At 33.3% G+C, this 24,140-nt stretch overlaps 1 protein-coding gene across 3 annotated transcripts in view; it reads right to left on the bottom strand.

The window, feature by feature from the left end:
• ZNF638 (zinc finger protein 638) overlaps window positions 1-24,140 on the bottom strand; it is a 132,832-nt gene that overhangs the window by 29,135 nt on the left and 79,557 nt on the right. For all 3 annotated transcript variants that reach the window (XM_045828892.1, XM_045828893.1, XM_045828894.1), the window contains exons 3-11: window positions 23,646-23,707; window positions 18,449-18,487; window positions 16,845-17,137; window positions 14,969-15,237; window positions 13,240-13,386; window positions 12,197-12,319; window positions 4,922-4,980; window positions 4,669-4,721; window positions 957-1,007 (exon numbers count right to left, since the gene is read on the bottom strand). In XM_045828892.1, the coding sequence (XP_045684848.1) occupies window positions 957-1,007; window positions 4,669-4,721; window positions 4,922-4,980; window positions 12,197-12,319; window positions 13,240-13,386; window positions 14,969-15,237; window positions 16,845-17,137; window positions 18,449-18,487; window positions 23,646-23,707 (1,096 nt within the window). The remainder of the gene's footprint in view (window positions 1-956; window positions 1,008-4,668; window positions 4,722-4,921; window positions 4,981-12,196; window positions 12,320-13,239; window positions 13,387-14,968; window positions 15,238-16,844; window positions 17,138-18,448; window positions 18,488-23,645; window positions 23,708-24,140) is intronic.

Genomic DNA, 24,140 nt, shown 5'->3' with positions numbered 1-24,140 from the left:
TTAAAGAACACCTACATCATGGTCAGGCCATAAAGAATGCTGGACTCATTCCTAGTGGGCTCTATCTGAACAGGACTACTTATATTGCTCCGACCTTTCTTTTTATATATGTATCTGTTGCTGTTGCTTATTATCCAAGATAATGTTGTTTATAAGACTGTGATCATCAAAGTGTCAATGAAAAGGTCATCATAAAGCCAAAGCCCTTAAATTATTTCGTTCACTTATCTTTATGTTACTACCACAATACCTAAAATTAATTTACAACAGTTGAAAGGGTGGCCAGTGGGTTTAGCATCCATTCACCCAAATCTCCACCAATAACTCACACAAACTTAACATAAAAGTAATAACAACCTGTTTGCTAAATAAACACATCCTTAAAATAAGCTTTCTAGCCATCCCTGCCCCCCTCAGATATTATGTGAACATTCTGCCTCTAGCACATATGATATCTGCCAGTTCAAGGCTGCTTCTTTTCCTTTCTACCATTATAGGGAAGAACTTAACACACTGATTTCTATCTATTTAATTAACTGGCATTTAATAGAAATGGAAGGAAAAATAGGAATATAATGCTAAGGAAAGAGAAAAAATTAAAATTACTTTAATATCCACAATGACCCTTATAAACCACAAAGAGAACACAATTTGCAGTAAATTTGCCTGGACTATTTTATAAAAGCAAGTAAACAGAAATGAAAGAGAATGAGGGAAACATCTCTGATATCCATCATGAGAAATAACTGCCCAGTCAAATTATCTTATTTGGACAATTACTGCAAGGACACAGTATTATGTGCTGAATCTCCTTCCTCAAAATTTCTAGATGACTATAAATTTCAAAGATTAGTATACACTCAGCACCTGTTATATCAAATTAAATCCAACACTACTGCTATATACTTAAATAATTTAAAGTTAACTAATGTCTAGAATCCTAATAAAAACCATACCTGAAGATTTATTCATTTTGGCTACAGATGTCTTGGCTTGTCCAGTTTTGGCTACAATTAGAAAAATGTATCAGTAACACATTACAAATAACATCATTCAGACTTACAAAAGGAGCTAACCTGGCAATGGCTGGGGGAAAAAAAAACACTGTAAGAAACATCCCTGTACTCATCTTTGTATACTCAAGGAACTGTAACTATAGGTAAATTCTTAGATATGGACTTGACACAACAGCATCGATTTAAATTTTAACAATTAACATTAAATTGTCCTCCAGAAAGACTGTACCAATTAATACTTCCATTAACAGTACATAAGGATAGGGCTTCCCCATTTCCACACAAACACAGTATGTAAATTATTAATCATTCCAATCTGAGACAGAAACTGTTACAATTTTTGTTGCTTTAATTATGAGTAAGTTGTGTCAATGTTCATGTGTAATTCATCTCTCTCTGATTTGCCTATATTTGCCAATTTATCTTTTGAGTTGTTGAGGTTTTTCTTATTTATTAGAACTCTGTATTAAGAAAATTAGTTTATATCACACAAATAACAATTTCTTTTAAAAAGTAATATAAAATACTTATAAAAAAATACTTTTATGCAGTCAGATGTCTTCCTGAGGAGGAAAGACTTCCTCCTCTATAATTTAAAACAGAAAAAAAAAAAAAAACGTTTTTCTTTTCAATACTTTGGCAGTTTATGTATAATATTTAATCTTTAATCCACCCGGAGTTTGACATTTTAAGTTCTCTACTTTTACAAAGAGGATAGTTAATTTAATGAACTGATCTTTTTCCCACTAATCTGAAACATGATTTACTGATGATTTACTGATGATTATGTAATGATACATCATTATACTGATGATCACTATACCATAATGATTTACTGATATTCCATGCTTGAAGAATACTGGTCTTCTGTTTATTTATCCAACTTTATGAAACTATTCTGATTAACTTGATAATGTATTTTAACATGTTAGTGCTAGTCCAGCCTAATTACTCTTCCTTTGCAGAATTTTTCTGCCTATTCTATATTTTTTATGTATAAAATATCAGTTTATAATCAGCTTACAGGTTTTTAAAAGTCTTACTGGTATTTTACTAAGTTCATAATATTTATGTTCTAATATACAAAAAAGGGAGATTTTAAGTGAGGCTTTCTATACAAAAATGAACTGTTTTCTCATTTAATTTCTCATTTTATTTTATGCCTCTTAGTAGTAAAGTTTTCTTTTCATAGCTTTTATCTTTACTATTGTAAATGAAATATTTTAAATTATACATAAGCAGTTATTTTTATTATATAATAAAACAACTGAGACTTTATATTAATTTAGAGAAGATGGCTAATTGGCTAATTATATTTAACAATAGCTCAATATTCTTTTGGATTTTCCATACATATGAGTTTTCCATCATACATACATACAACTATTTACAAATACTAATGCTGTATCCTACTTTCCAATTTTTATGCCTCTTGACATGGTACACTGGCTAGCAGCTATTACTTTTAGAATAATATTTATGTAAACTCATAAAAGTGATGAGAATTACTTGTTTTATTGCCAATCTTAATGAGAACGCTTCCACTGTTTCATTATTATGTATATGCTGGCTTCTGACTTGATATGTGTTATGTTTCTATGTATATGAATAAAAGTATAGATACACAAATACACTATCATATTAAGAAGGCAGTTGTCTACGAATTTTTTTAATGCTGGGAATGTTAAACTTTATCTTTTGCAGCATTTATGTTTCTTTAATACAGTAAACTGAATGAACATACCACCTAATTTTGAAACATCCTTATAATTCTGATATGATCCCCTCTTGGGCAGAGTATATTATTCCTTTAATGTGCTCCTAGTCACTACTACATGCTAATATTTTACTTAAAATATTCATAAGTGAGCCCTGGCTGGTATGGCTCAGTGGATTGAGTGCCAGCCTACAAACTAAAAGGTCGCCAGTTGGATTCCCAGTCAGGGCACAAGCCTGGCTTGTGGGCCAGGGAGCATGCAAGAGACAACCACTCATTGATGTTTCTCTCCCTCTTTCCCCCTGCCTTCCCCTCTCTCTAAAAATAAATTTAAAAAATCTTAAAAAACAAATGAAAGAAATAATTGGGAGACATCCCACATACCCTTTACCCAATTTCATTTTAATGGTAATACTGGACATGTAACTGTAGTATAATATCGTAAAGAAGAAACTGATATTAACACAATCTACCATTATTCAGATTTCCCCAGTTTTATATGCATTAATTAATGTGTACTGAGTTTTATGAAATGTTATCCTGTATGTCTAGATTACTGTGACCAGCAATCAAGACACAGAACCTTTCCATCACAAGGGTCTTTCCTATTAACCATTTACATCAACAGCCAGCTCCCTTCCTCCCCTCCAACCTTTGACAACCTCTCTATCTCTAAAATTTTATCATTTCAAGAATGTTATAGAAATGGAAGCTTATAATACTAATGGGATCAAATTTAAAAAACTTCCTAGTGTGCCCTGGCTGGAACAGCTGAGTGGATTGAGCAATGGCCTGCAAACAAAGGGTTGCCAGTTCGATTCCCAATCAGGGCACACACCTGGGTTGCAGGTGAGGTTCCCCAGTTAGGGGGTACATGAGAGGCAACCACACATTGATGTTTCTCCCTCTCTTTCTCCTCTTCCCCTTTCTAAAAATAAATAAATTAATCTTAAAACAAAACAAACAAAAAAAAAAACAACCAACTTCCTAGCATAAAACTTCAAAGGCCCTCTATAAAGTGATTTCTCAATTCTGTTACCTAACTGAAGTATCTTCTGCCCCTATATAATTAATTATGTTTACACATTCACATTTAAAACTTCAGTCAAAATTTACTGCCCTCCAGAAGCCATCCACAGTCACCTTCACTAACTGCCAATAACTTTGTATACTAAACATTATGAAAAATGATATCCTATGAATCCAATTTTCCAGTCACCTGAATATTAGTTTTAGCAGCAAAAACCCTTAATCTATTCTGAATAGAGACACAGAACACACTATACTACAACTGCCTTTCCAGAAGAGAACATAAAACACAATTTAACTTTCTGAATATATCTTATGTGTACTTCATTTTAGCTTTTCTGTCTTGTCCTATACAACCAAGCTGTTTATTCCCACTAGACCCTAGAATGTATACTTTGGCAATAGCTTCTTTGTCTACACGTTTCCAATCCTAAAACAAATAAGAAAAAAAGGAACCTAGTTTATTAAAATTGTATGAACAATTCATTTAGTCAGATTCTGTAATAAAGGCCTGAGTGCTTTCCTGTGTGTAAAGAAACAACTTTTGGCATTTGAGTGCAGCAGTATTTCTGTTTAGTCTTTTTTGTTTATTTCAGCTCTTTCAAAAACAAAGGGGAACAGAAAAGCAATCCTAAAATACTTTGTTTTGTCTTGAGGGTTTATTGGGAGGGAATGAAGGGAGGTATTACAAAACTAATGGAAACAGCTATTAACTGTAGAACTATAATAGGTATTCCAGAAGAGGTTTCATAACTACATAGTAGTAAATAACTTGATACGGGGGCCACTTTGAGTCCCTACTACTAAAGCACAATAAATAAAGTTTCCTAGCATCCTCTTGGAAGAAGTTTCTAGTAAATTGACAAAATATACTCATTTGGAGGGGTGTCAAAAGCAACAACTTACTGGCAGAAGCTGAAGTCACAGTTTCAACAGCTTTGGAGGCATCTGTATCTTTTCTATTTAAAAGAAGAAAAATTTAGCAAATTTTAAGTTCCACACCTTCTCAAGATGCAAAGCTTAAATCTAAAAGTTTAAAATATTTGAACACTGTACCATTTAAGTTGGAATCAGTGATATTAAAAATACAGTTGTAAAAACAAAATTTTTATTTCACATGCACATTCATTCTCACATATGAAATCATGGAATCACCTACTTTAAAGCAGATGCAGAGGTCTTCTTTGAATCTGCTGTCTTTTTCTTCACTTCTTTGTTCTATGAAAAAAATATTTTGAAGAAAAATTTAGCTTTTTCCCCAGTTATAAAAAGCTTTAGAAATACAGAAAAGCATAACACCACAAAAAAAAAACACCAAAAAACTTTAAAATCTTCCTACCCTAAAGAATGCCTATTACTTTTCTATTTAGACATAAAAATATTTTCTTCAATTTGTGATCACACATGGCATAATTTTATAGTCTACCTTTTACCACTCATATACATTTTCTTAAAACTATCTTTTAGAAATATTATTTCAACACCCTGGCTGGCATAGCTCAGTGGATTGAGCGTGGGCTGCGAACCAAAGTGTCACAGGTTCGATTCCCAGTCAGGATACATGCATAGATTGCAGGCCATGACCCCCAGCAACTGCACACTGATGTTTCTCTCTCTCTCTCTCTCTCTCTCTCTCTCTCTCTCTCTCTCTCTCTCTCTCTCTCTCCCTCCCTTCCCTCTCTAAAAATAAATAAATAAAATCTTTTTAAAAAAAGTAATATTATTTCAAATAGCACTATGACATCTAGGATGAGATTGGGCATGTTCAGAGTGGTATGGCTATAGGCACTAGCATTTCAGATGTCTAACTGCTATCACACCAACCCAATCTACCGCTATCTTTTGCTTTGACTACTACAATAACATTGTAATAGTATCTCTGCTTCTGTCTTTGCCCTTTTTTTTACTCGCCTCCACTCTATCCTCAGTATAGATCTTGCCATCCTAAGACTTAAGACCTTTCATTACCCTCAGAGAAAGTCAATACTTACAATGGCCTATATGAGTTCATACCACACATTCCATCCACCCTGTTGCCCAAATCACCACACGCCTCTTCCTATATTTATTTACTTCCAACCCCAAGTATCCTTTATCCTCCTCAAACAAGTTACATATGTGTGGATTTCAAAAGTCTTTTGCAGTTGCTCTTCTTTCTGTCTGAAATGCTCTGAACCCAGAGAATGGCTTGTTCCCTCACCTCCTTCAGGTGTTTGCTCTTTCATAACTGCCTTATTGAAAATTGCAGAGCCTCATTCCCCAATAAGAGCACTTCTATTTCCTTTTTCTGTTATTTTTCTCCACAGCACTTGCTAACACACATAATATGTATAAATTTTTAATTTCCTTGTGGTCTTTTTCTCCCTACCCCTTGAAATGAAACTCAGTGACAACAGGGACTTTGTTTTACTATCTCCAGTGCCTAAAATTATACTTGGCAATTAATGGACATTCAGTAAATATATGTTAAACTCATCTGAACTTCATAATAGTTGTCATATTATTTTCCATTTTTGGGCATCCCTGCTATTTCCTTTTACACTATATAGACTTTATGCCAAATTACCTCCCTCACACCCCAATGAGTAAAATATTCATCCTCCCATTTCTTTATTCTACTAGTGGTTATTTTCAATTTAAAAAATATTGATAGTATTGATTTTCTCTGTATAAATATAAAAATTCAGTCCTTACCCCTGGGCTACATACCAATTACTGATAATATATGAGACAAAAGTTATTTTTTTTTGTAATTTTTAGTAAATATTTTTTGCAATTTGTTATTTTATAAAAATATAATTACTTAGATTTTACTGTTTAAATGGTTTCATTCCTCATTACCAATAATTTTATATAACTTCTGTATTTCCTATGTTCTTCATTTTTATAGTAAAATTTTACAAAAGATATAAAACGTACTTTATAACCCCTTGCATGTCTGAGAATACTGTCCTAGCTTGCAATATAGTATCTGACTTGATATAGCTAAACTTAACCGCAATGAATCAATCTTCTTCCCACTCAACCTTGGAAATGTGTTGCTCTGCTACCTAGGGCTAGACTATTACTTTTCACAGTTACACTGTTTCTGATGGGACAACTGTAGGTTACCCCTCCATAACTATGCAATTTAAAATCTTCACCAGTATTCAAGTGGTGTCCTCCTCCTCTAATTCCAGTTAAATGCCCTTTGGATCTCCTAGATGTATCCACTACATCTTTCCTCTTCTTCATTTAAGGATCTTTAATCTTCTACCATATTTTGCTGTGTATAATGTACACTTTTTGCCCAAATTTTTGAGGGAAAAATAAGGATGGACATTATGCATGGGCAGTGCCTGAAATACCCTGTATCTTTTCTTGTGTTTTGTAATTATTTATTACATAAAATTTATTGTACAATAATATGTTCCAAAACAAATGCTAAAATTCCTTTATAATACAAAACACAAGTGTCTGATAAATTAATTAATTAATTAATTAAAACAAAAGATTTTTTTCCCTGAAGGTCTGGTCCAAAAATGTGGGTGTGCAGTATATATACACAGGAGCACATTATACAAGGCAAAATATGGTAAAAGACTAACCTCCAAGAAGGTAGAAAGCACATCTGTTTCATTCACCACTGCATCATCTGCAGACACCACAATGCCTGATACTTAACAGATGTTTAAAAATAGTTTTTGAATTCAAATGAAATTAAACTCTCATCTGAATTCTGATTGTATCTTTTTGGTTTTATCTCCTCATTGCTCATTGTATTTTCCATAATGCTCAAACCTGTGTGTACTGTTTCCAGCACTGTTTTTCATTTCCATGAAACCTTGGATCTTAGTTGACTGCTTGTTCTAAGTTTGACATAATGTCCCTATGAATCTTGCTGAATACACTAAACTGAATTTTTTAAAACCTTGGGTTTTTTGTTTATTTTTGCAAAGGACTAAGCTGTAGCACTATTTCACAGCTGAGATGGTTTGTTTGTTGAAAACTTTTATCATTCTTTTTTCTAGATCCAGGGCCTCTGCTTCTTGAAGAAAAATTTTGTAAGTATGGCCATGTGTCTATTTCTCTGGAAAAAAAGAATGCTTGCTTTCATCACATTATTGGTAGTAGCTAAAAAGGTTGAGAATCACTGTTAAGAACTGATGTCTACCCCTGACTGGGGTGGCTCAGTAGGTTGGGCATCACCCCACAAACTGTACACCAAAAGGTCGCCAGTTTGATTGCTGGTCAAGGCATGTGCCTGGGTTGCAGGCCAGGTCCCTAATTGGGGGCGTGCACAACCAATCAATGTTTCTCTCCCTCTCTTTCTCCCTCCCTTTCCCTCTCTCTAAAAATAAATAAAATCTAAAAGAAACAAAACAAAAACTGATGTCTAGGTTAGCTTATAATTAAAGAACAAGGTAACTGACCTCCTGTCAGAGTGTATAGACCATACCCTTATCCTTTGAGTTTAAATACAGGTATGTAGGAAATTTTTACCTTTTCTGTAACATTTCTTTACAGATTCCAAGAAGCAGCAAAATGGAGAGAATGTGTGAATCACTGCCAGAGTCAAACGCAGCCCTAACATGAAACATCAAATGTAGGCAGAAAAGTTTTTTCTTGATTTTGACTACTTATGTCAAAATTATGATCTGGACAAAGAAAGCTATAGCACTGCCCCTCTTTTTCCTAGTGCAAGCTTCCAGCCTGTTTTGGACTTGCTGTGGCAGGAAGACTTGATGTTGTCCCTTATGGCAACAGGCTGTAAAGATTGTCTCCATATACTTCCAACCTGAAGAATAACCAGAGTTGAACTGGGGATCCCCCTTCAGTAAATCCCTAAGCCTGATGCTCTGTTACAACAAGGAATCTTAAATTAGTCTTCTAAAGCTCCTTCAAATCAATACCATCGAAATCGTATGTAGTTAAAGAACATTAATGTTTTTGAAAGGTGGATGGTATATTTTCTAGTCTCCAATGCTGACACTTTCCACTATGCATTTTTATGAATATCAAGACAGTAAATATGGCAGGGCTCTTAGACTTACATACTACTCTACCAACCTCATCAAAAGGTCACCCAAGAAGATTATTTTAATCTATATGAAACACTCTAATACCCTAAATGTATCCTTACTCACCTATTTTCCCAGAATGAATTTTTCAGAATTAATGAAGACTGACCTTTTTATTTTTTACTCAGTTCTCCAAATTTAATGACCAGCTAGATCTTGCTCAAGAGTCATTGGTATAATCTGTTCTTCTTTTCCATTCTCAAGGTTACTAATCTACTAAAAATTGTTCTATTATCACAATAGGCTAAAGACTATATTCGTGATCTGGACTTGAGTGATCTTTTCTCTTCTCCCCTTTAATCAATCAGCTAAGCTTTCTTTGCTTTCCGAGTCACTGCCCCACTAATTCACTGTTCCAGATGAATCTTTCTAATCCGTCCATTTCATTGTTATACTCTTACTCAAATAATATTTAAATGTCTATAGGATAAAGTTTAAGTTCTTAAACTATGCATTCAATTCAATTTTTGCTTTCCCTTAACTTCCTCTGCAACTACAGGTGGCTATGTATCACAGTTCTCATAAGTCAAACGTGCGTGAAAAGTCACTCATCCTTCCCAGAAAAAAGAAAAAAAAAAAAAACCATTTAGCTCTTGATTTTTATTCCTTTCTTTCAACTTAGAAGATAGAACTGATGACAAAAGGCAGAGCAACCATCTTACAAATGAGGATGAAAAGTACATGCCAAAGATGAAGGAACACATAAACAAAAAGGCTGAGTTCCTAAAGATATGGAGCTGTGGTATAAGACATAAACAACCTATCTGTAGATTTCCTGTTATGGGTAAAAAACAAAACAAAAAAACCCTCTTATTTGTTCAACACTGGTTGATAAAAAAAAGAAATTCCAAATGACAAAATTGAAAATTACTACGGTTACTACGGTTACTGTAGAATTCATTATTCAAATCAGGACAATGGAACTAAATAACTGGCAAGTAGCAGGTGTAAACTAGGATGATGGGTTAATCTATTAAAAATGAGAAATAAAAATTCTTTCTCTAATAGCAATTTAAATATTTATGATACATACAAGTGAATATAAATATGAAATAAACTCAACATCTCCTCCAAAAAGCACAAGAACGTTATGGGAAAAAAGTAGACCACCACTAAATAAAATCTAAAAAATGGAAAGATAGCCATGTTTTTGGACAGAAAGACAGTATGATAAAAACATCAATACAAATTAAATAAGTATCAATTAAATTCCCAGTAAAATTTTTCAGACAACTTAAGCTAATTCTAAAACTAGTATGAAGCAGAAATGTTCAGGATTAAAAAAAATAAATTAAAGAACAAAGAAAAAGAATTCCACTAGAAAAACAGGCAAATTATTATAAATTTTATAGTTATAACAATTGAAATCACATAGCACTGGCACAAAAATAAACAGAATGATGTAACAGAACAGTCCTGAAATACATCTGTTATCTACAGGGTAACTTATAGACATGAAGACAGCTTTCAAACAAACAAACAAACAAAACAACAAATTAGGCGTAAGTGATGCTGGGCTATTTGGCCCCACATTTTGGAAATAATATTGCTCCCAATCATACATTATACCATATATTATAGATTTAAGAAGTAATGAAAGTATGTCTTTTTGGTACAGAGATCTTCCAAAACAAGACAAGGGGAGAAAAAGCTGTAAGAGAAAAAAACCAATAAACTTGACTACACGGAAACTAAAAACTTTATACATGTTTCCAGTAGACTAGAAAATGCTTCTACCATGAAATACAAAATGAGTATCTAGAGTAATAAACACCTTCAGATGAAATTTTTTAAAAAGGCAATCTAACAGGAAAATGGAAAAAAAATATATGACTCATTAAAACAGTAACAGAAATAGCTAATAATTAAAAGATGTTGAAGTTCAATACAAATCTGGAAAATCCAAGATCAGATACCATTTTTTACATATTGTATTCTAAAACTGAAAACATTAAGATACGACTGATAATACAGAAACACCAGTATGTTCATATATCATCACCGTCAATAATTATAGCTAGTTAATGGGCAATCTAGTATTACCTCTCACTGTATATTCTATAACCCAGCAAATTCCACTATAGATAAGGTCCAAAAGAATACATACTTCACAATTGTGTTTATATAAAGTTCAAAACAGGCACAATCAACTGTGGTATAAGAAATCAAGTTAGGGGCTACTTCTGGGCAGAAAGAAGGGCTGTAAGGATTTGGAAGAAGTATTCAAGGGGCTTCCAGAATGTTGTAACCTAGGTAGAGGTTCTTTTCATAGACATTTCTTAATTTTGTAAAGTATTGTCTCCTAGTCTAATGTTTGCCATTTAATACTGTGTATAAGCTACGCAGTCATGCACCACATAATGACCTAAGACAAACCACATATATTACTGTGGTCCCATAAGAAGAACCCCCAAAGAAATTCACAGAGAATGGTTTAAGCAAAAGCTTTTGTGGACTTCAACAAGCTCCTTAAAAAGGTTTGAAAAGATGGACCCTGACAATTAAAGGTTTTCATTAACAGAGAGGAATGTTCATGGTGCATGATCTGCCTACAGGCAAATCTATGATGGAAAAAAAGAAATAACCAAGCAAACCACCATGGATATATTTCTGAAAAGAGGGACACTTCCTTAAGAAGAGTGTCAGGAAGGTCTTTCTGAAGATAATCCAGAAGAAGCTAAGTATTTATTATAAAAGAGTCAATGTTCTAAAACATTTTAAAATTTATAAAGTAGAAATGTTACAATAAGCTAATTTATTATTGAAGAAAAATATTTTTCATAAATTTAGTGTAGCTTGAATATATAGTATTTATAGTCTACACTAGTGTACAGTAATGTCCTAAGCCTTCACATTCACTCACCCTGAGCAACTTCCAGTCCTAAAAGCTTCATTTTGCAGTACGTGCCCTATATAGATGCACTGTTTTCTATCTTTCACACTGTATTTTTACTGTGCTTTTTCTATGTTTAGATATGTTTAAATACACAAATATTTACCACTGCATTATAATTGCTGGCAGTACTCAATACAGTAACACGCTGTACAGATTTATAGCCCAGAAGCAATAGGCTATTATCATACAGCCTAGGTGTGTAGTAGGCTATGTCATTTTGTGTAAGTATACTCTGTGATGTTCCTACAATGACAAAATCTCCTGACACATTTCTCAGAAGACATCCCCACTGTTTGGCAAAACATGACTCTATATGTACATATAAATAAGTTGTTAATTTCAATGTATTTGATTATATATACATATAATCTGCTGTGTAAACATTTGTTTTATGCATTTTTCTGTACATGCCACACTTAAGCAAAAAAACTTAAAACTAATCAACAACAATGATGAAACAGGTCTAAATCCAGTTTACCTGTGTTTTCTTCTTTCCTGGAACACATACTTTCACGTTTTTCCCTTTTACTAGAAGAGGAGTTGTTTCAATGTACTTCATGACTGCATTAACTGCCTCCTTAAATTCCATTTTCAAGTAAGCCTAAAACAAAATGTATAATTAGTAAAAAAAAAAAAAAAAAAAAAAGCTAAAATTCTCTGCATGACTTACTACTACTTTGTGGAACAGAGAACTATGAAGTTACCTTAAGTCCTGACTGTACCTCTCTTTTGGTTTTGACCTTTACAATGTAATTTGATCTTTAGGATGTTTTCACACATGAAATAGACCTTTAACCTCATAGAATTTCTATACTATTATCAAGAGGGAAACAGGGATCCGTGGCAGGCTCATGGAACAATAAGAAATAGGAAGGCAGGACTCAAGGGACAATCAGTGATAAGGCAGGACCCAGTCTAGCTCCTGTAGGTCTGACATTTTTAGGGTTTTCTACAACAAAACAATATCCACTATGTTTCCTTATCTTATCTCAAAACTTTATGCTCTGCTTAGTCTAGGGCTGTTCATAGTTTTGGTGAATTTTATTTTTTTGAGTTATAGGAAGGAATACAACCCACAGGTAAAAATTACCATACTAACAAAATCACGTGTTTTAGTATAAACTTATTGATATACGAAAGTAATAGTTGGCAAATCAAGTCCCACCACCTGTTTTTATAAAATTTTCTTTTAAATATAGCCATGCTCATTCATTTATATATTACCTATGGCTGCTTTTGCACTACAATGGCAGAGGTGAGCAGTTGCAATCCTATGGCATGCAAAGCCTAAACCTCTGCTATCTGGCCCTCTATTATCTGCCAAACCCTGTTCTAAAGGATATAAAACAGGATTTTGGAACTTGTTCATTTGAGTCCAAATATTTTTGTAACTCTTAATTAACAGTTTATGCATGTATGTAGTAAAAGTTAACTAAAAGATCTAACAATGGTCTTCATAAAGCAATAACTATGTATGTTATGAAGACTTTATGTATTTTCAGAACAGACTAAATGACTCACCTCCTTTCTATATGGAACAATCAGGACATCATTAACTTTTCCAAATGGTTGAAATATTTTTATAATATCTTCTTCAGTATAGCCATCCTCTGGCAATTCAGATATAAGAAGAACTGAACCATAATACAAAGGCTGGTCTTTCCGAAGCTATTTTGGGGATGAAAGGAAATTGAAAATAAACCAAATTAATGCATGAAGACATTAATAAAAATTCTCAATATAAATTCTTCAACCATTGATCTTAGTCCTTTAAACAGCCCTTTCTAAACATTTTACAATTAAAAAAATTTTTAGGTGCTAAAGAAAAGTGGTAAGATGTCTTATATTTTACCACTCATGACCCATCAGTGGTAATGAGTTTATAGGTAACCAATCACAGATGCTCTTTTCTGTTTAGAAGCATTATATACAAACAAGACCTATGCAATGGTTCAAAACTATGAATATTTTTCTATATGAATCTGCACGGTCCATCACTAATAAAGCTGAAATTACAGCTATGTTCACTGTTTTCTAACAATTGAAAATATCTTAATAGTTATAATATTTTAGAAGGCTCATATATAATACATATAATTTTAATAAATTTTTATCGAATTTACCACCTGTGGTACAAAAACTAACTTAAAAAGAAAATTTAAAAACTCCCACTGCCACCATCTAGAAAACTTGAAACAAAAAAAAAAAAATGTTACAGACTGATTCAGTTTTATCAAAATTTCTAACATTTCTTCCCAATGCTCTTTAAAATAATATTATTACAGGTTGATAAGTTTATCTTTCCAAATATAAGGTCTTTGGGGCAGGGAACTGTAGCTGTTTAAAGTACTCAGTGTTAAAAATAACATGTACCTAAATACTTAAAAGCTTTTTTTAATAAAAAGATTTTATTTCTTTTTAGAGAGAGGGGAAGGGAGGATGAAAGAGAGGGAGAGAAACAACACTGTGTGGTTGCCTCTCATTCACCTCCTACTGGGGACCTGGCCTGCATCCCAGGCATGTGCCCTGACTAGGAATCAAACCAGCTATCCTTTGGTTCACAGGCCGGCACTTAATCCACTGAGCCACACCAGCCAGGGCAAAACTTTTTAATATTACAACAAACATTTAATAATCTCGCCTATTAGGAGTTATTCGGATAATCTGAAGATGTTTTGTATATTATTTACTGTAAATTTAATTAACAGACAATAAAACAATACCTCAGTATCATAACTAGCAGGTTAAAAGTCACAAAATACAAAAAAAAAAAGTACCCAGAAAAGACACTATTCTACACTCAACAACAAAGTATTTGACTTCTAACTGTGCTGCAAAATGTATAAACAGGTTGAAATGATCTATTCTCAGTAGAGATTAACTCTTATAGCTTGCTAACAAAGATTACAAAAATTCATTAATGCTGTTGATTACATTCACTTTCCCCTAGATAGCAAAAACTCATCATGATCTGCTTATGTGACTAATCAAAAACCACGAACCACCCAAATGTCATTTTTGACAGATCAAATGCCAAGCCGCTAGGATTTGTAAACAACAAGATTTTGAATTATAGTATTTTTTATTATATTTGTAAGAAAAACCAATAAAATATTCCATACCAACAGAATTTAACAAATCATGATTTCAAACTTTTGGCAAAAAAAAAAATTTAAACATTCAGATGACTGTTTTCTCTTTGTCATAACATATGCACAGAATTGCATTAACGAATTAAAGAACTACTGACCTTACGCTGGAGAGAAACAGCTTTATCAGACACCTGTTTACATTCTGATAAGGTGCCATCTTCAAGATTTTTTGATTTGTAGCGAATAGAACATCCTCCTAAACTTGAATCATTCTTTGTAGATTTAACTGATGGCTTTGATCCACTGCCAGTTTTAGGCTTTTGTGCTGGTGACTGTCCTGCTTCAACTGCTTCCAAATGCTTCTGTTTATTGAATTCTGACACATGTCCAGATCGTTGGGCTACATCTTCTAATGCTCTTTTTCTATCTAGTAAAAAGGATGTAAATACTACTTTAATTGAAAAGAACTTAAGGTAGGAATCATCCCATCACATTATTATTACAGTTTTTCTTTTATTCTCACCAGAGGAAATTTTTTCATTGCCTTTTAGAGACAGAAAGGGAGAGCAGAAGGGAAAGAGGGACAGATGTATTTGATCCCCATCCTGCACATGCCCAGATAGGGATCAAACGTACCTGGATTGGGATCAAAGCCGCAACCTACGTTATGTGCCCTGACCGGGAATCAAACATGCAACCTTGTGTCTATGGGCAATACTCCAACCAAATGAACCACATTGGCCAGGGCTCATTATATTAAAATCATTTTCATCATCATCACCACTACCACCACCACCATCATGCCTCAACTGCCCAAATATTTATCACATAGAGCCACTGTCAGGCCAAACAGAAGTATATATACACAACAAATTCTTAGTCTTTAATTCTTCACTCAAAAGACTTTTACATGAAATTCCTTTATTCAGGGAGCTTCTCTTACACCAGTGGTCTCCAAATCTTGGTTTCTATATCCCTTTACACTTTTAAAACTCGACAACTCCAAAACGTTTTTGTGTTACATTTATCAATATTTCTTTCTTTCTTTCTTTGCATCAATGTACGGTTGCTGGGGGCTGTGGCCTGCAACCCAGGAATGTGCCCTGACTGGGGATCAAACCTGCGATGCTTTGGTTCGCACATTTATCAATATTTATTGTGCTAAGAAACGAAAATAGTATTTAAAAAACATTAATTGATTTAATAATAATAAACTCCTGTGCTAATAGAAATAACATATTTCTATGAAAAACCTGAATTCCCCAAAACAAAAGAAATTAGATGAGTAGCACTGTTGTACACTTCCCCAAACACTTTAATGCTGGGCTTAAGAGAGGATACCTAAATTTTTCTATCTACTTATGCATGTGTTCTGCTGGATACATTATTCTGGTTGAAATATATAAAGAAAATTCAGCTTCACACAGACATGTAGTTGGAATAGGGAAGACCTCTCAGACCTCTAAAAAGATCCCCAAGAATATATATAATATATAATAGAGCTATTTCTGGAAAGGTCACAACCAATTAATACCCAAGCTGAAAATATGAATAATTTCAAATAGCTTTAAATTAATTCACAGAAGACAAGTCTATAATCAATTATTAAGGCAAACTAAGATATCTATATATCCTTGATTTTTTAAAATTAATGTTGGATAGATATATACAGTCTTGCACATTTCCAATAGTTAATAAAGGGAATAAAGATATACTAGGTTGGGATGTGGATCACACTTCATAACAACAATTCTAAAATTTAATAAAATAGAATATTTCGTTTCTTAAAAAGTTTAAAAAGAGCTGAGGTAAATACTCAAATGTCAACTTTTGTTAAATCATGATAGTAGTAGATAAGTCACCATTTCAAGCTTATTAAAAATATACAAGTATAGAGAGAAAACTGTACTTGAACAATGATTAAAATTTTAAAAAAAGAAAAAAGAAAAAATATATACAAGTGTAAAAATTCAAACAAAAAATCTTAAAAAAATTATTCAAAATAAGTAGACTTATTCACGATCATAAGTGTACCTGATGATCTCACTGATCTCCTTGATATCCTTTCAGGGCTAACTGATCGATAGCTTTTTGGGCTACCTCTAAATGGAATTCTCATTCGATATGGTGAACGGGACCTGGATCTGTATCTAGGAATGAAACGATGGCAAATTCTTGGACTTCGACTTCTTGGTCTATACATATAACGTGTTGGGCTTCGAGATCGACGAAATCTGTGACTTGAACTCGATCTCCTAGAATGTCTAGGACTGGGGGAATGAGAACGTCTTCTTGGAGTTTCATTTTCTTTTCTATTGCCTTCATTTCTACAAAATACAAAAGACACAAAAGATTCAGCAAATTTAGTGTAAATTTAAGCTCTCTAAATGACAGAAGTACCTTCTTAAAAACAGACTATTAACAATACCAAACTCTGATACTATGTATTTACTAAAAATAAAACTTTATTATAATGAAATTCAGCCTTGAGAGAAATAAGAAATTAGAACAGATGATCAGCCCTCTTAACTGCTTGGATCTCTCTGTTTTTCTAATTTACAGAAGACTATCATCATCAATTTCCTGGGTTTTTCCTGTGACACTATTATATCCAAATATGTTTTGAAAGTATTAAGATGTATAAAGAATTTATGAAATAATTTACCATATTTTGCTGTTTACAATGCACTCCTGTGTATACTGTACACCCACGTTTTTGGCGCAAACTTCCAGGGAAAAATCTTTCATTTTCTAATTCAATTATTTATTTATTTATATTTAGAAACAAAACCAATTACCATATTCCAGGGTATTATTTTGCATACAGGTATGGTTACTGCTTTCTAGAGTTACATGTTTAACACATAAGCATAGATAAAAGGGTTAAAAACATTTATGTAGATACAGAATTAGTACTACCCATATATAATGCGCATCCTTAGTTTTCCCTCAAAAATTTGGGCAAAAAAGTGTAGCACATGATACATGGCAAAATACAGTATATAAAAAATGCTTTTCCTAAACATTTTTTTCCTAAAAGAGTATGCCATCTACAAATATTTCTTTGTACTTGTATACATGCTGTACTTGTATACATGCATATTGAATAGGAACTCCCCACTAAGGGATGGATACAAAGTTTAATAAAACTATTCCCAGCCCTGGGTGGTGTGGCTCAGTTGGTTGGAGCATTGTCCCCTACACCAGGAGGCTGGGGGTTCAATTACTGTTCAGGGCACATGCCTGAGTTGCAGGTCCAATCCCCAGTCAGGGTGTACATGGGAGGCAGCCAATCAATGTTTCTCACATATTTGATGCTTTTCTCGCTTTAAAATCAATGAACATAAAAAAAAATCCATTCCCAGCCTTCAAAGCATGTATAATCTAAGATTCCACAAAATAATAAAAAAGTATAAAGTATTTTGAGAACAGACTAAACGAGTAGATGTTCACAAAGGAGAACTATAATATTTAATCTAGAGCAACTAAAAAAAGATTCATGGAGGTTTTGCATTTGCCTGCTATTTAAACATAAAAAGAGTCAAAGCAGGACTCAATTCAAAACAATGCCTTTTAAAGAAAGTATTTGCTTACTTTTAAAAAGAAAATCAAGTTTTAATGCTTAAAAAAATAATTACCTTCTTGATGGGAGGATCTCAGGATTCCAATCAGGATATCTGTTTTGAGAATAAACAATATTAATTAACAGTTAAAATAAGACTGTAAGGCTCAATTGAGCTTTCCCTGCAATATATCTGTTCAAAACCTATGTTTACATAGTGATTTATTATAATACAAAAATTTTCTTGGAAATAAAATATTTTGATTATCTAATTCTATGATTTTTCAACCAGTGTGCCATGCAAGAAGATTTAAAACATTTGATACCTAACTAGTCAGGGACACTGACCTCTGTTCCCTTAAACTCTCAAATTAAAAAATGGCAACAGCCAACCCTAATTTCTTGTCAGATCAGCAAAAATATACTTTTTGGTCTGCTGTTGAATTTTAGTAATTAGTTTATGTGTGCCATGAGATGAAAAAGGTTGAAAATTGCTGGTCTAACTCAATAAAGTATTATGCTAGCAGTCATTTCAGGGAAAAGAAACAGACTGCCCATACTTGAAAGACTTCAAATTTTTTTAAGCAAAACAAGGAGTACACATAAAAAGTAAAGAAGAGGTACAAGATACAAACTCAATAGGGGTTAAAAAGGGAAGATATTTTCCGTATTTTGCAGAACTCCAGGGGTCTATTCTACAGAATATGACATGAATGGTGCCCCTTACATTGCACCAAGTGGTCCTCAGAGAGATACATTTGGTGGAAGGAATCAGGAGAGATTTCACAGAAAATGTTGCTTTTCAGGTAGCCCTTAAAAATGTCTAAGAATAGGCATGGATCAAGCAACACAGAAAAGGAGTGGAGGCAAAACATGTGTTCTATTTTGGAAACCACTCTGGCTGAAGCATGAAAATGATGAAAAGGAATTATAAGGGGAAAACCTGGAAAGGTATCTCAGAGATAAACTGTGAAGGTCCTTGAAATCAGGTAAAGAGGTTGCAAGTAAATAAAAATGAATGGGAGACAAATACATTTCTGAAGAGAACATAAGAATATTTTCAGAATAATCAGAAATATCTGGAATTAGGGGAAAAGATGAGGGTTGAGATGTTTAGAAATGAGGCACGTGAAAGCCATAACTACAGTACTAAAAGTGAAAGACTAACACAAAGTGGCAGTCTGTGGGAAAAAACAGGGCTGAGGACAGACTTTCAGGCACAACAACACTTAAGAGTACAACAGACAAAGATAACCCAAAGAAAGAGATTTAGGAGTAATCACAGAAAAGAAAGGAGGAACAGTAACATTGTAGAAGCCTAAGAAAAAGACATGTTCATCCTTAACTTTTCTAGAGAATCTGGACTCTAACTGGAAATGATTATTAAATTAAACCATTAGGAACCACCAATATTCAAGAATTTTAGTAACCAAGAAGAGAGCCAGGTAGAAAGTAGAAGCAGGAGACTTTTTCAGCAGTCACCTGGCAGAAAAATAAAGTTAGGTCAAAACCTTAATAAACATAAAGTGGTTTTTATTTATTGCTATTTGCCTCAGACATTGTTAGCAGGTTAACTTGACAGCAATTCTCGATGCCTTTTCCCCTTGCCTGCCTTCACTATAAAGGCTAACAAACTAAGTTATTTGCTTTCCCAGCCTTCTTAGAAGATAGTCAGTGATAGATTCTAACCAATGAGACGTAGGTACAAAACTATTGTCAGACTTTTGAGAAAACTTTTGCTCCATTCTTCTTGCTTTGAGGTTACAAATTATGGAGACAAAAAAAAAAAAAGGTAACTTTAATCCAATGTGTCCATCACCTAGCATCAACAATTATCAAAATATGGATCATTTTATTTCATCTACTCCTACACTTTTTAAAACTTTCATTACTCTGTACCATGTGAGAAGACCAATTTCTAATTTTATGGTATAGTGCCTTAATGCAATACCTTTGGAATCAAATAAAGCTGGATCTAAGTGTAAATTCTACCATTTAATGGCCGTGTATTTGAAAGCCAGTTACTTAACATGAGTAAGCCTTGCTTTCTTATATGTGCAATGGTCAAAATATAGCTGGTTGTCAACACATGCAAGTCATTGAATTTCCAGACTTTCCCAGTTTATGGTTTCACAAGAACTTGAGGACTATTATTTGAGAGTTGGTAATAATGTTTATCCTTCACTAGGCTGACAGCCAGAATGCAAGTTCTTGTCTCTGCTGCCCAGAGCAGAAAGATAACACATATATACTATTCTGTGAGCTTAGGCTGTCTATATATTGCCTAGCTAGTTTATAATGTGTTTCAGAAGCATGATATTCCTTACATATGCTACATAATGTAATGGCTAAGAACAAGGACTGGAGCAATTGACATCTGTGCCCGAACATGATGCAACAAGCATACGTGTCACCTATAAAGTTGTGACAAAAATGTTCAACCTGAATCAGAAAGAAATTGTATAGAATGTGATATATTCTGCAAGATAATTTTCTTGGATGTTTCAAAATAAGTCAATATCATGAAAAAATATCCTCTTCAAAAATAAAGGCCACAGGGTGGACCATTCTAGATTAAGAGACTGGAATACATGAATCTTGATTGAATCCTAGATTATGAGCATGGATAGGGACGGGGTTAGGCAGGAAGCTATAAAAGCCATTTGGGAAACAGGTAGAAGACATGTTGAATTGAGGAGTGAATTATCATAATGTTTGCAATTTATTTTCAAATAGTTCAAAAAACATATATATAAAGATATAAAATAGATGTGGCCAATATTAGTAATTGGTGAGTAAAGATGAAGAATATATGCTTACTATCCTTTCAAATTTTCTGCAGCTTAGACATTCTTCAGAATAAAATGTTGAGGGGGGAAAAGCAAAGATCCCTGGCACTAGCTGTGCCCATTATTTGTTGTGATATGAAATTTGCCTCTCTGTGCCTCAGTTTCCTCACTGGTAAAATCATAATCATTATACATATATCACATATCGTTGCTTCGTAGAATAAATTATATAAAACACTTAGAATAATGTCCAGCATTCAATAAGCATAGAGCTATTATTTATTCTTTTTAATATTAAAACTCTGATATCTTTTTTCTGTATCTTTTTTCAAGTTAACCAACAACTCTTGTGTCCAGAAATATCCAACAAAGAAGAGAATAAAGAGGTAATAAGCCTTAAGAAAAGAAATAAGAACTCAAACACATTAGTAGAAGAAAGACTAAACAGATTAAGGTATAAAAACGCAATGGAACATACGGCAGTTTAAAAAAATCAAAGAATAGAAAGTACCATATACTATTTGGCCATGGAAAGATCCCAAGCACCTAATCAAATCTACTTTATCTGTTAATTATTATTTTTTATTTTTATTTTTATTTTTTGCAGTGGAGAGAAAGCCATGAAGGAATTATTCAAAATCATACAACCTGAAAAGGTAAAAATGTAGGACAGAGTATTAAAGTGGTAGAAATGGAAAGCACACACTTGAAAAAATGTGCATGAAAAAAATAAGATTATTTACAGAAAAGGTTTTAACAGGTATCCAGCCATTTGCTCTAGTAAGTTAATGACAGTTCATATAACTAGAATCCTCTTACTAGCATTAATGCCTACCTATAGCAAGTAACTCACTCCTACCTAAATCCCTGAGTAAATAACTAATTCCTGCCCCCTAAATCTCTTATCTTTATAAAAATCAGACACTCCATAGGGTATCTGTGGGAAAATTTGTGTCTTAGAGATTTTCTATTTAGTGGCTGTAGGCCCATCCAGTCCAGGTAACAATTTCCTCTACATGATACTCTATGTTTCTCTGTACAAAATCTATATAACAAAGCAACTCCAATCTCTATTCTTAGTCTACATGATTCAGGTAGGGCTTATATCACACACAACACCAGGAAGAGGCACCTGACAACAACAATCGGAATATCCTATTCCCACAACCATTTTAATTGGTTTAGAGATGACAACTAACCCCAAAAGAGTACAACCAAGGATTTCCGCAGCAGTTATGAGGAAAGAGGTGCTTACTTCTTTTTAACTCCTAAAATGGCTAGCTATACAGATCACTTAAGTCCACCAACTATGGGGGTCATTTTGCTATGTGGAGAAAAGTGTACCTGAAAGTGTGCCAAAGCAAAAGAGAACCACCAAGAAACCAAAATATTTCTCACACTGTGATTTTTGTTTAGCATCTAATTCAGCTGTTCTGAAACTATAACCATTCTTTAAGCTTCCCAGTTGAATAAGCTAATACATTCTCCTACCTTAAGGACTAGAGTTAGGTTTATCACATACAACTAGAGCCCTAAATAATCTCAAGAAAATTGGTGATATTTTCATAAAGAACAAAATAAAGCCTTAGCTGGGTAGATCAGATGGTTAGAGCACTGGCCCAATACCTAAGGCAGTGGGTTCATTCCCTGGTCAAGACACATAAAAGAATCAACCACTGAATGTATAAATAAGTGGAACAACAAATCAATGTTTCTCTCCCCCCACCTCCTCTTCTCTCTCTAAAAATCAATTAAAAAAAAAGGGAACAAAATAAAAAAAACAAAACAGCTGCCACAGATCCATTTGCCCAAGAACATGGTAGTATAAGTCTACTGACCAGGAACTTGTTATCTACTTATCAGCATGTTTAAAATGATGCTAGGGGAAACACAATTTAACTTTGTGTTACTCCAAGAGACAAAAGACAATACTGTTAAAACCATGCTTTTCACCTATTTCATAGGTACCCTGTCTTAAAGGAAAAGGTAGAAGAATGAAAGAACCAATTTGAGGAACCAGCACAATTAGCTTGTATATCTACTACATGAGGTTTATTCTGAAAATAGGTTCTAAGCCACAGGAGAGCTTTAGACCTGAAATTAAACACTGGTGTTCAGACTGGGTAGTTTTTAGGTATGTATCATCTTTTTTTTTTGGTGGAGGGGCAGAGATAGGAGAAGGGGAGACTCTCTACTCTAAAACAGATAAACCATCCCAAGGAACACAAGCCAGCAAGAAATAAACCAACGATTAAAAAAAAAAAATCTGAGATTAAATTAGTAAGAAGTGAGAAGAAATATCACATTTCTTTCCTTTTGGAAAAAAATTAAATATACTCCTATAAAATGAACACTTCAAATATGCAATAATTTTCTAGAAATATTTTTCTTCAAAGTACCACATAGAAGATATTAAACATTCATACCTGAGCATTAACTATTTTATAAATTCGCTACCTATAAAAAAGAAAAAGTTGTTCTTACTGTTGACGTAACTGTCGGCAGCTTTCAATATGAGTAGATGTATTTTGATGCTGAATCCAATCCTATTGTAAAAGGAGAAAAGTGATGAAATTAGAATAGTTCTCATGTTAAATTATGAAATTAGACTTTTTAAGTTGATGTTCCCTCCAAATTAAACAAACTTAGTTACAGATAGCATTTGGCTACTCAATAAAATCTTTTACAAACAAAAAGGCCTCCAAACAAAGGCACTTAATACCACACCTCACTGATGCCACTTTAAATCATTTTAGTATAGAAAGCACTTAAGAAAATCAGACCTTTGTAACACTCATTTTGAAATAAAATATATATATTTAAACTTGGAGAAAATAAAACCATGGATGAGAAATAACTCGTCTCATATAAAAATAACAGACAAGAGAACACCAAAAACTCTATAAATAAAATGGTATTTCAAATGGCATCTTCAAAATTTAGGATTTCAATGACTTTTACCTCTAAAATTCAAGCTCA

Source organism: Phyllostomus hastatus, unplaced genomic scaffold (assembly GCF_019186645.2).
Source record: "Phyllostomus hastatus isolate PE091 unplaced genomic scaffold, TTU_PhHast_1.1 phas_scaffold_78, whole genome shotgun sequence".
Classification (NCBI taxonomy): Eukaryota; Metazoa; Chordata; class Mammalia; order Chiroptera; family Phyllostomidae; genus Phyllostomus; species Phyllostomus hastatus.
This window is presented reverse-complemented; position numbering and strand designations above follow the sequence as displayed.